The 16,107-nt window shown below is 38.0% G+C and overlaps 1 protein-coding gene across 4 annotated transcripts in view; it reads right to left on the bottom strand.

Moving 5' to 3' along the window:
- LOC110095116 (protection of telomeres protein 1a) overlaps positions 1–16,107 on the bottom strand; it is an 83,653-nt gene that overhangs the window by 67,044 nt on the left and 502 nt on the right. For 3 of the 4 annotated variants that reach the window (XM_020820517.2, XM_020820518.2, XM_020820520.2), the window contains exons 2-5: positions 3,536–3,672; positions 2,449–2,638; positions 1,992–2,062; positions 1,806–1,894 (exon numbers count right to left, since the gene is read on the bottom strand). In XM_020820517.2, coding sequence (XP_020676176.1) covers positions 1,806–1,894; positions 1,992–2,062; positions 2,449–2,638; positions 3,536–3,672 — 487 coding nt within the window. The remainder of the gene's footprint in view (positions 1–1,805; positions 1,895–1,991; positions 2,063–2,448; positions 2,639–3,535; positions 3,673–16,107) is intronic. The other variant, XM_020820522.2, reaches the window with a different exon arrangement.

Raw genomic sequence — 16,107 nt, forward strand, 5'->3', positions numbered from 1 at the left:
CTATGTGCTTGATTGTTGTTAAGTTGTACCAAGGATCTGGTGCCAATTTTACAGCTGATGCAATCAAAAATTTGGAAAGAGCCCCAAATTTTTGCAAGCAAGAGAAAACCTTCCTAGATAAAAGAGATACTCCAAATTATCTTTTATAATATAAAGGACTTACAAACTTGAACGCTTACAAACGACACAAACATTAACATAAACTTGCTTTCATCCGTCGAGAAGAATGATACAAGTTGTGTCGAAACTTGCGGAGAAAAGAACGAGGTCAGAAGCCGAGAAGAAGAGCGGAGAAGCTCGCAAGCCTTCCCAATGCAAGAAGTAGAAAAAAAATGGAACAAGCTCTCAAGCTTTTCCAAGAAAAAACCCTCAGGTTTTCATGTCCAAAAATTGCATTTTTTCCAACCTTTACAAGCCTCAAAACATCTATAATTTATAGGCAAAAGGAAGAAGCTAAACAGCCACAGAACCTCCAACCAAATCCAATCAGATTTGGGGAAATGAAAGGCCAAAAGGCACCACAACATCCCACAAAACTGCACAGAAAAACAAGGGGAAATAGCTAAGGGAAACCAGCCAGAAGTCACAGGAAGCCCAGCCAGCAAGGGACCCGAAGAGCCAGCACAGGAAACAGGACAGAGCTTCACGGGAAAACAGCTAGGGAAGAAAACCGAGAGGGAGGACCACGGGAACAGCAACAACCAGCAGAAACCGAAAAGGCAAAAGGGGAAGGGAAGAGATACAAATTTTAACTCATTTTAATGAGCTTACAAGAAGAGTACCTTTTCCAATTAATGAGCTAACATTAGCTCAAGCATTTATGAGCTAGAAACTAAGTAGAACCCAATTTTTAAGCTCAACACCAAGAAGCCAAAGCCCAATCAGAGAGCGGCAAACAGCCCCAATCAGAGAACAGCAAGCATCCCAAGGACAAGAGGACCCCCCCCCCCCCCCCCCCCCCCCCCCCCCCCCCCCCCACCCCCCCCACTTACATCAACAAGAAACAGGTATGGTATATTCAAGAAATTGACAAAGTTTTTGCAGAACTCAATCTGGAGAAAATGAAATGAATGTCAGCTATGCCATCTAACAAGCCAAACTAGATTTAGGCTTGATATTGGCTTCCTTCAGGTATTGATGGCTTTATTTACCACACTCTTTGTCCTATTTTAAAAAACAAATATACTTCTAGAGATAGGGTGACAAATCAATATGGTTTTATCTCTACACGAAACTTCTTCGTACAACCACAAAAAGAAAACATAATAGGAAAAAAAATTAGACCGAAAAAAATAGTGGGAAATTACAATACTACTTTACTTATCGAAAAAAAAATGTTATAAACGAAAATATAAACATTTCACAGATTTAGACTAAAGGAACATAAGCATAAATGGTCCCATGTGGTGGTTCTTGAAAATTTTAAGTAAAAATAACCAGAAAAAAACACAATAGTTAGAAATTGAAGATAAGCAAAAGGATAACAAATGAAACACAACAAACCTAGTCATTGTGGTATAATGATGATCGATTGAGAATTAAAAAAAGTAAAAAAAAAAAAAAAAGTGCTTGTACTTGTTTCAAAATGTGCATGGATAAAGAGCACACAGACTGTTCCCAAGTCTTAATTAAATATATATGGTTAGAGTTACCAATTGTTTCATAGGCAAATCAACACATTGTTCATGCACTGCACACGTCAAGTTAATAGGAGGCATGTTTATTGTGATTGCATTTGATGTTCACACATAACCTACCCAAACGTTCTCAAGAAATAATGAATTAACAGGTACTGAGGAACTTACTCTATCTGCAGAGTTACAAGAGGAGAATCCGTTGCATCCCACACAAACAATACCAGATCCCCAGCAGAAGTTTCACTTGCATGAAGGACCTTCACCCAACAATAAGTAGATTAACATTTATTCTTTTTACATATTAGCCTAAAATGGAAAATGCAAAAAAGAAGTTTATATAACGATTATAAATACCTTGCACACAATAGTGAGATTTTCCTCCACTTTTAGATTGCAGAATAATGTTGCTATGGGCTCGCCTAAGACTACATAAGCAAAACTAGAAGGTTAAAGCAAAAAATACAGAGACAGGGCCAGTCAACAAAGTGCAAAAATGGGTAAGTGTTAGGAATGAATGGATGTCAAAACTACCCTAAAAGTTAAAGGACAGGAACAAGCAAACATGAAGCTATTGTTTGATAGAAGATAGCCAAAAATAGAATGAATAATATTATCTATAGTCTCCTCTCTCGACATGGATTTGGAGTACAGTAAACTCGCTCTAATAACAAGATCGTTCTAAACACCTAATAAACAGTAAAAATGGAAATTAAAACCCTCCAATGGGAGTAGTTAACAAATCAAATCATTGAAAATAAATATTTGACAATTTTAGAAGAAATTACATGGCATCTCTGCACCAAAAATTCACCTTGTTCTGGTTGAAGATTTTCTGAAGTTGTCCTCAATTGCATTAAAAACTTTCTATCATTATCTGCAGCTTGATAATTAATTGACCTTTGGTAGGGAGACAAGTCCATAACAGCTTCGCCATTAAATAAGGCAAATGAAGATAACTTTCCATTAAAAGTGCAAAAAAACTCTCCATTATTAACTTTCATCTACAAAAGAAAATGTTGAAATTTTCAAGCTTGCAAAGAAAAGCAGTCCAGCCAATTACTCAACTGAAAATTGCCCAAGTTTTCTCATGAATAAGAGAAAGAAAAGATCAGTAAGTTACCTACTCCGATAGCTATGAGGACATTCTAGTAAAATGCAGTCATCATATACCCAATAGCAAAAAGTGAGCAGTATTATGATAGAATTTACAAGGATTTTGTAGAAGAGGTTTGAGCTTATGCACATTGAACTGTATAGGAAAAAGAAGACTGGAAAAAACAGCAGCCTTCACAAGTTTAAGAACTATCATTCAATTATTTCCGCCATGTATGATAACGAGTAAGTTACCTACAACAGAAATCCATTGGGAATCCATCAACAAAAAGATGGTGATGCAGAAAAACCCCTACCTGAAATGAGAAACATTTGGGTTCCTCGAAGTTAGACAGCAGGCCAAAGGAAACCATGCCATTCTTAGGGAACATTGGGTGATGTTTTGTTGTTGCGATGTTGTGTTAATGACATTTTGTGTTGCTGTGTTGTGCATTTTGACATGAATAAAGACACCGTTAGTCTCATTGAAGTTGAACATGGAACAAGGTGCTTTCCATCGCATGTCCCTCCCACAACTCAAAATCATAATATATCAAATTTAGTAAAAGTAAAGCAGTTTAAAAGCATTGCCAAAATAAGGCGTTAGTTATAAGAAACTTGATAAAAAAGACTGCTGCAGTTGGGGATGCCTTCCTAGGCTACCTCCCCTTTATCATGTTATCTTCTCAAATTCAAATATTCAGCATTTTCTGCAAACTGCCTCTCAACACAGTGCAGTAACGAAATAAAACAATTAGTCTTTCGGCGCAGGTCTTTATGAATTTTTTGCTTGACTTATGTATTACCTCTACATGATGAAGGGAGATTATATCTCCAGTAGACCTGACTTGTGGTAGTTTGTCCAGATTATCGGCAAAAAGGTTCACAGACAGGCCAGGATGAGATTCATATCGGTCAACTAGCCTTAGTACGAGAACATAATCTGTAAAATAAATAACTTTATTGATTGCAGAAAGGATTACCGAGACTCAAGTTACTATAAAATAAGACAAGAAGTACATAGAAGTGAACCTTCATTAGTACTTAAACAGAAGTTGTAATGTTATGAAAATTAAATAGTTCCCATGTCATGAAAGTCATGTAACTAGTAACTAGAGACGGCCTTGAATCATATTTAAGAAAAATAAAGCTAAATAAATCAAACACAGCTAAAGCAAAAGGGCTTTGAAAAGATGCTGCAGAACTCCTCTGCAACTTCCATCACATGCCTTGCCAATCTCTGCAACTAGTGGCTTATGTGACTTTGGCTTCTTCCACCTAAACTGGCTCTGATTTCCTCCACCTTCGTCATCAAAGGCTTCTTCGACCTCCAATGACTACTTTCCTCTCGGGCAGCAATTAGCTACTCCCCACTTAGTTGTAAGTGCCCACCAAGCAGCTCCTCTTCCCCCGACCTTCTCTGACCCAATTCTTGTGTGAGAATCATCCGACACCTTCTCTTGTAATAAAGCTGCAGCACATTTGCCCTAATCCAATTCATATCACAACAGACTGCAAGAATTGCATCAATAGCACTTGAAAATCGGGTCTTCCTTGCAAGATGGAGTTAATCTGAGTCTAGTGAGGGGTAATTGATGAACTGAGGATTTAGCATTTCACAGTACAACAACAACATACAACAACAACATTAAGCCTTTATCCCATTGTGGGGTCAACTACATGAATCTTTTTTTCTCCATTGTGTCCTATTAAGAGTTAAATTCTCATTGAAATCTAATAAAGAATAGTCATTTCTAATATTTTCTAACCAAGCCTTTTTAGGTCTACCTCTACGTTTCTTAACATAAGTCAAATCTAATATATCTAATTTCCTAACCGAATCATCGGAAGGCAGCCGTTTTATATGTACAAACCATCTAAGACAACTCTCTCTAATCTTATCTTCCACAGGAGCTACTCCAACCTTTTCACGTATATGTTCATTTCATATCCTATCTCTCAGAGTAAAGCCACTCATCCACCTAAGCATCCTCATCTCTACAACACTTGACTTAATATTATGCTTCTATTTTAATGGACAACATTCTGCACCATAAAGTATTGCAAGTCTAATCACCATCTTAAAAAATTCTCTTAAGTTTGATGGGGGACTTTTCTATCACATAATAAGCCCGATGCATTTTTCCACTTCAACCATCCAACTTGAATTTTTCCTAATAATATCCCCGTCTATTTAATCATCACTCTGAACAATAGACCCAAGATATTGAATACATGTACTCTTATTAATAACTTGATCACCCAAAGTCGCAATCCGCCTACAAGATCTATTCTTACTAAAATTACACTTCATATATTCAGTTTTAGATCTACTCAAACAAAAACCTTTAGACTATAAGGTTGACCTCCATAATTTAAGTTTACCTTCAACTCCCTCTCTAATATTATCAACAAGAAGAATTTCATCAGCAAAAAGCATACACCAGGGTACAACCTCTTGCAAATAACTAGTGAGAACATCCATGACTAAAGAAAAAAAGATATGGGCTTAAAGTTGATCATTGACGTAATCCAACATAAATAGGAAAATACTTGGTCAAACCACCTTGTGTTTGAATACAAGTAACATGCATATCCTTAATGACTTGAATATAAGCACCCCTTTCTTTTCTACAACTCTCCATAGCACTTCTCTTAGAATTTTATCATATACTTTCTCTAAATCAATAAATATCATATGTAGATCCTCCTTATTTTCTTTATACTTCTCCATCAAACCTCTCAATAAATATATAGCTTCCATAAAAGACTTACCTGGCTTGAATCCAAATCGATTTTGAGAAACATTAGTATCAAGCCGCACCTATGCTCCATAACTCTCTCCCATAGTTTTAAAATATGGCACATTAACTTAATTTCTCTATAGTTCGCACAATCTTAAGCATCACCTTTATTTTTAAAAATATAAATCAAAACAATCATTCTTCACTCATCTGGCATCTTTTAAGTCTTCAAAATAATATTAAAAAGTATAGTAACCCAAGAAATTCCTTCAACTCCTAAGCATTTCCAAATCTCTATTGGAATATCATCAGGTCCAACAGCTTTTCCACATTTCACTTTATTTAAAACCTCTCTAACTTTAGTTGTATTAATACGCTGATAAAAATAAAATAAAAAATTAGCTCAGCTTGACTTGGTTACAACCCTAGGTGGGAGATGGCAGTGGAAGGGATTAAGCATTTAATTGAGTAAAGATGGCTCTTACTCATGTATGGGCTCTAGTGCTTGGCTTATTGTGTCATGGCCTGCAAGACTCATTAAGCCAGCTCATGATTAGTATTTAAAAAATAACATTAAAATTCTATTTTAAATTTTATACATGACTTTTATTCATTGAATAATCTAAGTTATGTCATTAATGGCTAATCGATTTGAGCAATTAATCGAGCTCACACCACTGAGTCAAGCTTGAGCTTATAATAAACTTAATTGAGTTGAGTGTATGTTTAAGCCATAACTTAACACATTAAGTCAAGCTCAAGTCACAATCGACTCGAGTTGATTACACCACTAGAATGCCATCATATAAGGTAACAACATTATTTTTGAATGAGAGATTTTTTTTTCAATAGTAAAATAAAAAAATGAGAAACTTGATTTTATATGCTTTATAATACTCATATTTAGAGAAAGATCCCCATAAGTGTTTACATGGTTAATTTTCATAAAAGTTCTTTTTGGATGAAAACACCCTCAAAATGCTTATATCCCTTCAAACTATATTCCATTTAAATCACTAAAAAACGCAATTCCTAGGCTCCTTCATACACATCATTATTTTTTTTATTTTTTTTCATACACATCATTATATTTCCTGCTATAGTCCTTGTTAAATTTTCGTTATTTTCGAGCAAGATTTCTTCCTGAAATGCTGTAAGAAAACAATGAAAATGAATTAGAATAAGATGAAGTAGCTAAATTGGACATCTATAATTATTGATAAGTCTTGACAATGTTTGTTTAATGTTGTGGATATATAATTAAAGTGATTCTTCAACAATTGAGTATATGATTTATATTGGCTATAAGGAATAGAATAGCAATGTGAATTAATGTCATTTTAATAGAAACTATTTATAGAACCAAACATAGTGTCACAAAACTAGGTTTGAACCAATTTCATAAATGATTAAAAAATATTTGAACTTGGTTTGAACCAAATTCAAACGTGATTTGAACAACATTCATATATAATTGGAAAGTCATTCACAATACTAATTCATTTATTATTGGCATGGATGGCATTATGTGAAATTTTTGAATGTAATGAAGAAAATAGAAGGATTTATATTAGTTGTCTTAAATTTTTAATGAAATTGATCAATTTTTAGCTTTATTCTTGTTGCGTCCTAGAGTATTCACGGCGGTAGAGAAATATAAAGTTTAACGTCTTAGCGTTGTACGAAAATCCGGCACGCACACAGATAAAGGGAGATGGTGCATTTATGAGAGACACAAAGATTTTTACGTGGAAAACCCCTGAATAGGGGGAAAAACCACGGGCCTGGCCCAATATAAATGAATCCACTAGTATTGTAGTTGATTACAAAGGAAGTCCTTCCTCAGGGGAAGGCCTTAGCTAGATGTACATCTTATAGAGTACATTACATGGTGAGAATACATAGCATCATTGTTGATGTGTTTGTTTGGTTTGAAAGACTGTAGTTGGCGGGCGACGGAAGTCAGAAGGACTGTAGTCAGCGGACGACGTAAGTCTGAAGGACTATAAACGCCAGGCAACGTAAGTCTGAAGGACTATAGTCGGCAGGCGACGTAAGTCGGAAGGACTATTGTCGGCGGGCGATGGAGGCCGGAAGGACTATAGTTGGTGGGTGACGTAAGTCAGAAAGACCGTAGTCGGTTGGCGATAGAGGTCAGAAGGACTGTGTCAGGTAGAAGTCCAATAATGGAAAGAAATCCATCCTCGGCTAGAAGTCCAGCGAAAGTCTGATAACCGGTAGAAATCCGGCGTCGGGTAGAAACTTGGCGATGAGTGAAGGTCCGGCATCGGGTAGAAGTCCGACGTCTGTTGGTGGCCGAGGAGAACTCCGGTATCACTTGGGCAGATTTTCGGCGTCAGGGGGGAACTCTGTCATTACTTGGACATAATTTCAACATCCAGTAAAAGTCTGGCAGAATTCTGGGGTCCATGAAAGTCGGGCAGAATTCCAATGTCCCGTGAAAGTCAGACAGAATTCCGGCGTCATTTAAAGTTCAGGCGGAACTCCAGTGATGGTCGAGGAGTCTCTTCCCTCCTATTCTTCTCTTCTTATTGCTTGGGTCTTCGGTCCCCCCTCAAGAGAAATGAGGGGTCTATTTATAGATTTTCTGTAGTGGCATGACCCATAAATAGATGAGAGATCAGGGGCAAATATTGAGTGGTTCGGATGAACGGCCGATATTAAATCCTTCGATCGTGGACTGTTTATCAGGCATTTGAAGGTCTTAATGACTTCAAAATTCAGCGATCTTGGGCTCGTTGGATTCGTCTCATCAGGCCACTCGATTCGACCATAAGCTTGTCAAGTTCAGAGATCGTTTGGAAACTCAAATTATGGTACGAACTTTCCAACAGCGCTTCGGGTCCTTGATTTGGGCTCATTTCGGCTCGGATTGAGTTGAATTTGGTGTCGTTGGGTTCGTATTTCCGAGACGCTCAGTTTGACTGTAAGTTTGTTGAAATCGGAGTTCAGGTGATCCCGAATTTAATTTTTGAAGCTTCCGGCTTGATTTTGCCTCGAGATTCGTACCCAATCAAGATAATTTTATGATGACATACCAGTTGCCCCCTTATTTTCGGACGTCGAAATTCCAAAAGTCTGAAAATATATGAGTCGACATTTTGCATTGGCCGAATCGCAAAAAATTGTGTTCCAAAAATTAAACGCTTGTTCAAACTTGATCATAGAGGCTCCGTTGAGCTCCAAAAGTGTCAAAGTTGAGTCCGGAACGTCGAAAAACGTGTTTAGGGACCCCAAAAACGTCGGATTTGGACCATTCGGGCTGAAAATCGGAGCACGGACGCATTTAGACGGCCGGAGCCAGACGGCCGGAGCCGGCCGGCCGGCCTCTACCTGCCGCCGCCGCCGCCGGCGAGCATACCGTGCGAACAGGTGTGCCCCTTCTGGGCGCGCGGTTTGGCAGGCGGTTACGTTTAACTTTTTTTTATATTAATTTGGTGGGGCCCACATGGATTTTTAAATCCAAAAAAATTCCGAAAAAATCATAAAAAATTCTAAAAATTCAGGAAAATTCCTTAAAATTCCAAAAAATTTTGGAATGTCCTTTTCTTCTAAAAAAATGTTATAAATATCCCCCAAGGCCACGGGGAAAATTGTACCTTCTTCTTTTCTCCTTTTTTTCTGACAGTTGAGGTTTTCCGCCGTTTTTTAGTAGGTGACTTTCCCAACTTGATTCGACGCCCCTCCTCTTGTACAGAAGTTAGACCTTTTGCAGTCATTTTTTTTCTTTCTCTGCCCGTATTCTAACTTTTTAACAGTTGAGGCATTCCCCTGTTTGTTGTAGGCGGCATCCCCTACTAAAATTCAGGGCCCCTCTCCGTGTGTAAAAGTTAGAATTATTGCTCCTTGTTCTTCTCTTGTGTTCTTCTTACATAGGAGGCATTCCACAGTCATAGATATGTGGTATTCCCCTATCAAGCATCAGTGCCCCTCTCTTGTATAGAAGGAGATTTTTTTTTTCTCTTTGGTCTTCACTTACGAACTTCTTTTTATATTAGAGGCATTCCACTGTTGTAGATAGGTGGTACTCCCCTATCAAGCTTCAGTGCCCCTCTCTTAAACATAAGGAGTCGCAAGGAGAAGCTATCTTCTTAAAAGAAGATTCTTGACAGAAGAAGATCAATTGATGCTTGTATGCGAGGGTGATTTGAGATGATCTGGCAGTAATAGTACTTGGGAGGAGAGCCAATAGATGGGGAGAATTTTGATGTTATTGAGCGGAAGTCTGTCGGTGATGTACGATCAAGTTGAAGCCCATTAGCAGTCAACGACCGAGTGTAGAACTGAAAGAGAGAGTTCAAGGGTGCACTACAAATAGCAGTCGAGCGAGAAACCGATGATGACTGATATGAAGTAAATGACCACTGACAAAAATCCGACGAAGGCCAGATGATGGTGGGTGTTCAGTGGCATTTTGCAAAAATAATATGCCTCCATACTGAAGTGTACCTATATCAGATATCCCTGAGTTAAAGGACTGGAGCAATGTGTTATGCCGATGTTCTGACAATACATATATAATATCAACTGAGTTGAGGCCTGATGAAAACCAAATTACAATCTTTCTTTAAAGAAGAAGTTGTAAGAGATGATTATGTGCAATAATGAAGAAGTCACTTAAATCCGCTAAGGATTTTTGACTGTTTTGAAATTATTTGTTGATTGATGATAGTAGCTTGTATGAATAACGCCACTGTACTTTTAATTTCTATTTCTTGTGAAAAGAAATGTACATCTAAATTTGAATTTATCCAACTCCATTGATATTGTATATGAAGTTAAGAACTTATCCCTTGGATGAAGTTGAATTATTATTGCTTCTTTGAGACATACTTTGATGTATTGCCCCCCCATATTTTTGGAGGCACTGTTAGACTACTAAGGTCTTTATATTAGTGATATTTTTATCAATCAGTTTGCTTTCATGAGAACTTCTTTAGAGATAATGTTTACTTAAAACATTGCTCGATGATGCTGACCTCTGTAGAAGAGGTTGCAAGAATCCACTAAGGATGTATGACCTATCCGAGGTTGTATGTCAGAGCCCTGCTTGATGACTTAACTTATATGAAAGAGGTCGAGAGAATCCAGCAAGGATGTGAAACCTATCCAAGGTTGTATATCAGAGCCCTGCTCGATGATGTTAACCTATATGGAAGAGGTTGAAAGAATCCAGCAAGGATGTGAGACCTATCCAAAGTTGTATATCAGAGCCCTGCTCGATGATTTTAACCTATATGGAAGAGGTCAAAAAAATTTAGCAAGAATATAAGACCTTTCCGAAGTTGTATGTCAGAGCACTTCGCTCGATGATGTTAACCTGTGTGGAAGAGATTGAGAGAATCCACCAATGATGCAAGACCTTTCCAAGGTTGTATGTCAGAGGCTTTGCTCAATGACGTTAACTTGTACAGAAGAGATCGAGAGAATCCACTAAGGATGCGAGACCTTTCCGAGGTTGTATATCAGAGTGTTTTGCTCGATGACGTTAACCTGTATGGAAGATGTCGAGAGAATCCACCAAGAATGCGAGACCTATCCGAGGTTGTATGTCAGAGCTCTTTGCTCGATGACGTTAACCTGTGTGGAAAAGGTCGAGAGAATCCACCAAGGATACGAGACCTTTCCGTGGTTGTATGTCAGAGCGCTTTGCTTGATGACGTTAACCTGTATGGAAGAGATCGAGAGAATCCACCAAGGATGCGAGACCTTTCTGAGGTTGTATGTCAAAACGCTTTGCTCGATGACATTAACCTATATAGAAGATGTCGAGAGAATCCATTAAGGATGTAAGACCTTTCCGAAGTTGTATGTCAAAGCCTTTGCTCGATGCGTTAACCTGAGTGAAAGAGGTCGGGAGAATCCACCAAGGATGTAGGACCTATCCGAGGTTGTATGTCAGAGCCTTTGCTCGATGACGTTAACCTGTGTGGAAGAGGTCGACATAATCCACAAAGGATGTAGGACCTATCCGAGATTATATGTCAGAGCACTTTGCTCGATGACGTTAACCTGTGCGAAAGAGGTCGGGATAATCCACCAAAGATGTAGGACCTATCCGAGGTTGTATGTTAGAGCATTTGCTCGATGACGTTAACCTGTGTGAGAGAGATTAAGAGAATCCACAAAGGATGTAAGACCTATCCGAGGTTGTATGTCAGAGCACCTTGCTCGATGACGTTAACATGTGTGGAAGAAGTCGGGAGAATCCACTTAGGATGTAAGACCTATCTGAGGTTGTATGTTAGAGCACTTTACTCGATGACATTAACCTGTGTGGAAGAGGTCGGGAGAATCCACTTAGGATGTAAGACCTATCCGAGGTTGTATGTCCGAGCACTTTGCTCGATGACTTTAACCCATGTGGAAGAGGTCGGGAGAATCCACTTATGATGTAAGACCTATCCGAGGTTGTATGTCAGAGCACTTTGCTCGATGACGTTAACCTGTGTGAAAGAGGTCGAGAGAATCCACCATTGATGTAAGACCTTTCCGAGGTTTTATGTCAGAGCCTTTGCTCGATGACGTTAACCTATATGGAAGAGGTCGGGAGAATCCACTTATGATGTAAGACCTATCCGAGGTTGTATGTTAGAGCACTTTGCTCGATGACATTAACCTGTGTGAAAGAGGTCGGGAGAATCCACTTAGGATGTAAGACCTATCCGAGGTTGTATGTCATAGCACTTTGCTCGATGACTTTAACCCATGTGAAAGAGGTCGGGAGAATCCACTTATGATGTAAGACCTATCCGAGGTTGTATGTCAGAGCACTTTGCTCGATGACGTTAAACTGTGTGAAAGAGGTCGAGAGAATCCACCATGGATGTAAGACCTTTCCGAGGTTTTATGTCAGAGCCTTTGATCGATGACGTTAACCTGTGTGGAAGAGGTCGAGTCGGATCTCCCTGGGATCGATTTTACCCTGATTGGGAGGGGGCGAACGCCACGTGTATCCCGAATCAATGGTGAAGAATGGTCTATCTTTAGACCATTACTGTTTTTTTGAGGTCGAGATTAAGACCTTGCCCAAGGAGTAGAAGTCCAGCAGGGGACTGTATGTGTCTTGAAATTTATCGGAAGCATCCTTACATTTTCCGAGAATTTCCTTATATACCGTCTTGGTTTCGAAAATTTTGGAGGGATCTTCTTGACTAAAATTGTAGTCAAGGTTGCCCCCGAATCTAGATCTGATTTCCATGAAATTGATGTATCAATAGTAGTTGAATAATCTTTTGAGGTTTGAGCCAAAATTAACCTCAGTCGGGAACCACGTTCCCACAGACGGCTCCAAACTGTTGTGTTCTGGAGTATTCGCGGCGGTAGAGAAATATAAAGTTTAACGTCTTAGTGTTGTACGAAAATCCAGCACGCACACAGATAAAGGGAGATGGTGCATTTATGAGAGACACAAAGATTTTTACGTGGAAAACCCCTGAATGGGGGAAAAACCACGGGGCCTGGCCCAGTATAAATGAATCCACTAGTAATGTAGTTGATTACAAAGGAGGTCCTTCCTCAAGGGAAGGCCTTAGCTTGATGTACATCTTATAGAGTATATTACATGGTGAGAATATATAGCATCATTGTTGATGTGTTTGTTTGGTTTGAAAGACTGTAGTCGGTAGGCGACGGAGGTCAGAAGGGCTATAGTCGGCAGGCGACGTAAGTCGAAAGGACCATTGTCGGCGGGCGATGGAGGCCGGAAGGATTATAGTTGGTGGGCGACGTAAGTCAGAAAGGCCGTAGTCGGCTGGCGATAGAGGTCAAAAGGACTGTGTCAGGTAGAAGTCCAACAATGGAAAGAAATCTATCTTTTGTTAGACGTCCAGCGAAAGTCCGATAACCGATAGAAGTCCGGCGTCGGATAGAAACTTGGCGATGAGTGAAGGTACGGCATCGGGTAGAAGTCCGACGTCTGTTGGTGGCCGAGGAGAACTCTGGTATCACTTGGGCAGAGTTTCGACGTCAGGGGAGAACTCTTTCGTTACTTGGACAGAATTTCAGCGTCCCATGGAAGTCGGGCAGAATTTTGGCGTCACGTGAAAGTCGAGTAGAATTCCGGCATCTCGTGAAAGTCGGGCAGAATTCCGGCGTCATTTGGAGTTCAGGCGAAACTCCGATGGTGGTCGAGGAGGAGTTTCTTCCTCCCTATTCTTCTCTTCTCCTCTTCTTATTGCTTGGGTCTTCGGTCCCCCCTCAAGAGAAATGAGGGGTCTATTTATAGATTTTCTGGAGTGGCATGACCCGTTAATAGATGAGACATCAGGGGCAAATATGGAGTGGTTCGGATGAACGGTCGATAATGAATCCTTCGATCGTGGACCATTTATCAGGCATTTGAAGGTATTAATGACTTCGAAATTCAACGATCTTGGGCTCATTGGATTTGTCTCGTCGAGCCGCTCGATTCGACCAGAAGCTTGTCAAGTTCGGAGACTGTTTGGTAACTCAAATTGTGGTACGAACTTTCCAACATCACTTCGGGTCCTTGATTTGGGCTTGGATTGAGTTGAATTTGGTGTCGTTGGGTTCGTATTTTCGAGACGCTTAGTTTGACTGTAAGTTTGTTGAACTCGAAGTTTAGGTGATCCCGAATTTAATTTTTGAAGCTTCCGGCTTGATTTTGCCATGAGATTTGTGCCCGATCAAGATAATTTTATGATGACGTATCAATTCTAAAGATATTTTTGATGCAATGAACTTTTATTTAATGGAATGAGTTTTTGGTAGACATTTTTCATTGATTTTTGTTAAGCTGTAATTTGCATTCTCTTTCTAAGTTGTAATTTGCTCCAATAAAATAAATAATTTGGAGAATCAATGTTGGAGCTTTGGTTGATGCTCATTTGATTTTGTCGTTGTAATGCTTGAGTTTTTTTAAACTTTTTTAAGTCTTCTTGAAAGAGAGGACACAAGTATACAATAAATAAACTCCATAATCCTTTGTTTTTTTTTTTACTGCCATTAGGGAATATGGGCTTTAATGCTTATAAAATTTTAGGTCATTGGAAGTGGTAGGATCTCAACATCTTAGTGCTCACAATTTGATTTTGATTTTGCATTTGGATAATGCAACTTATTTTATTTTCAATGCTCATATGTAACAAAATTGACAAAGCATCTTATTTCTCCAAAGCTAATTTTGCATTTGCAATTGGATGATGAAACATATTTTATTGCCAAACTTTATATTGGTTTATCATCTTATGGGATTTGCTTATAAAATTCTATTGCTGCTCCATTTACCAGCTGACTGCGAAATTTATGGCACTTGATTTTAATTTAACCAAAGTTCCTTACAATATGTTCTCAATTTGATTGTTTTCTTTCATGAAGGATTATATTTGACTCTCAAGTATTAGTTTAAGTAATATACTCTATGAACCATTTCTCCGCCCATTTGAATGTTTATTGTATAGCCATAACTTTAAATTATAATTTTTTTATAAAAATATAGTTAAATATTCATATTAGTCATAAATATTTTTACCAATCATAATTTATAAAATATGACTTGGATTTTTAAAATTATAACGAAAATTCTCATTAATTTATCTTATTAAACAAAAAATTAATAAAATGATCTTTAATCAAATTAGATTAAAAAATTCAACTACAGCGAATAAGAACATTATATCTAATAAATAGAGCACATGGTAATTCTCTTGAATTCATTATTGTCCTTTTGTAAACTTCTACTTGTATGTATTGTAGTTGAATTTTTTTTTTTTTTTGAAAAATTATAATTATTTGAAAATTAAATATAATAAATAGTTTAATTAAAAAAAACTTCTAAAATACCCCTAATTTTAATACCATTAAATCCAGCATCCATTAGTTTGGATGATGGGACCAACATGATCCCATTTTAAAGAGTTAATGGACCAAAATTATCTCTCGAGATAGTTGGGGACCATTTTAGTCCTCCCAAAAGAATTAAGGGACAATTTTGATCATTTTCTCAATAAATATTTAATGGTTAATTGAAGTTTATCTAATCCATAAGAAAATTAAAAATAATAATAATCCATAAGGAAACAAAACCACTGGATCACAGGATTTCCTTCAAATGATCCAAACATGATTCGTTTAGGCAGGTGTTTATCTCAACGATTTAGCTCCTGATAGCTTATGTGTACTATATCTACGGATGTAGGTGAGGCTAGCCAATGAGAGATTCCACAGAGCTCACATTGGCCTGTTGGTTGAGAGCTTATGCTTCTAACTAAGAGGTTTTGAATACGAGTCTTTGTGTATGCATTGTGTGTGTGAGTTTTTCTTAAATGGCCTAAATGTCCAAAAAAAAAACAAGAGATTCCAGCGATTTGGGAAGGACAAATAGTGTCGGATGGGATGCAAGAAGGAGAGCAGAGGAAGAAGAAAATAATTAGGAAGATAATTAACACCTAAAAAATTTAATTTTAACTATCCTTGTTTGCTAAGAACTGAAAAATACAGAATCATAAATACCAAACTTTTTTTTTTTTTCTTCAAAGAAGCAAAAGGATAAGAAATTACAAATTCTCCTTTAAAAAATTAGCTAATAGGGGGATAAGTATCCTTGAATAAAACGATTTAAATATTTTGAACATATGAATCAAAAGAAAAAA

The sequence above is a fragment of the Dendrobium catenatum genome, unplaced genomic scaffold (genome assembly GCF_001605985.2).
Source record: "Dendrobium catenatum unplaced genomic scaffold, ASM160598v2 fragScaff_scaffold_555, whole genome shotgun sequence".
Taxonomy (NCBI): domain Eukaryota; kingdom Viridiplantae; phylum Streptophyta; class Magnoliopsida; order Asparagales; family Orchidaceae; genus Dendrobium; species Dendrobium catenatum.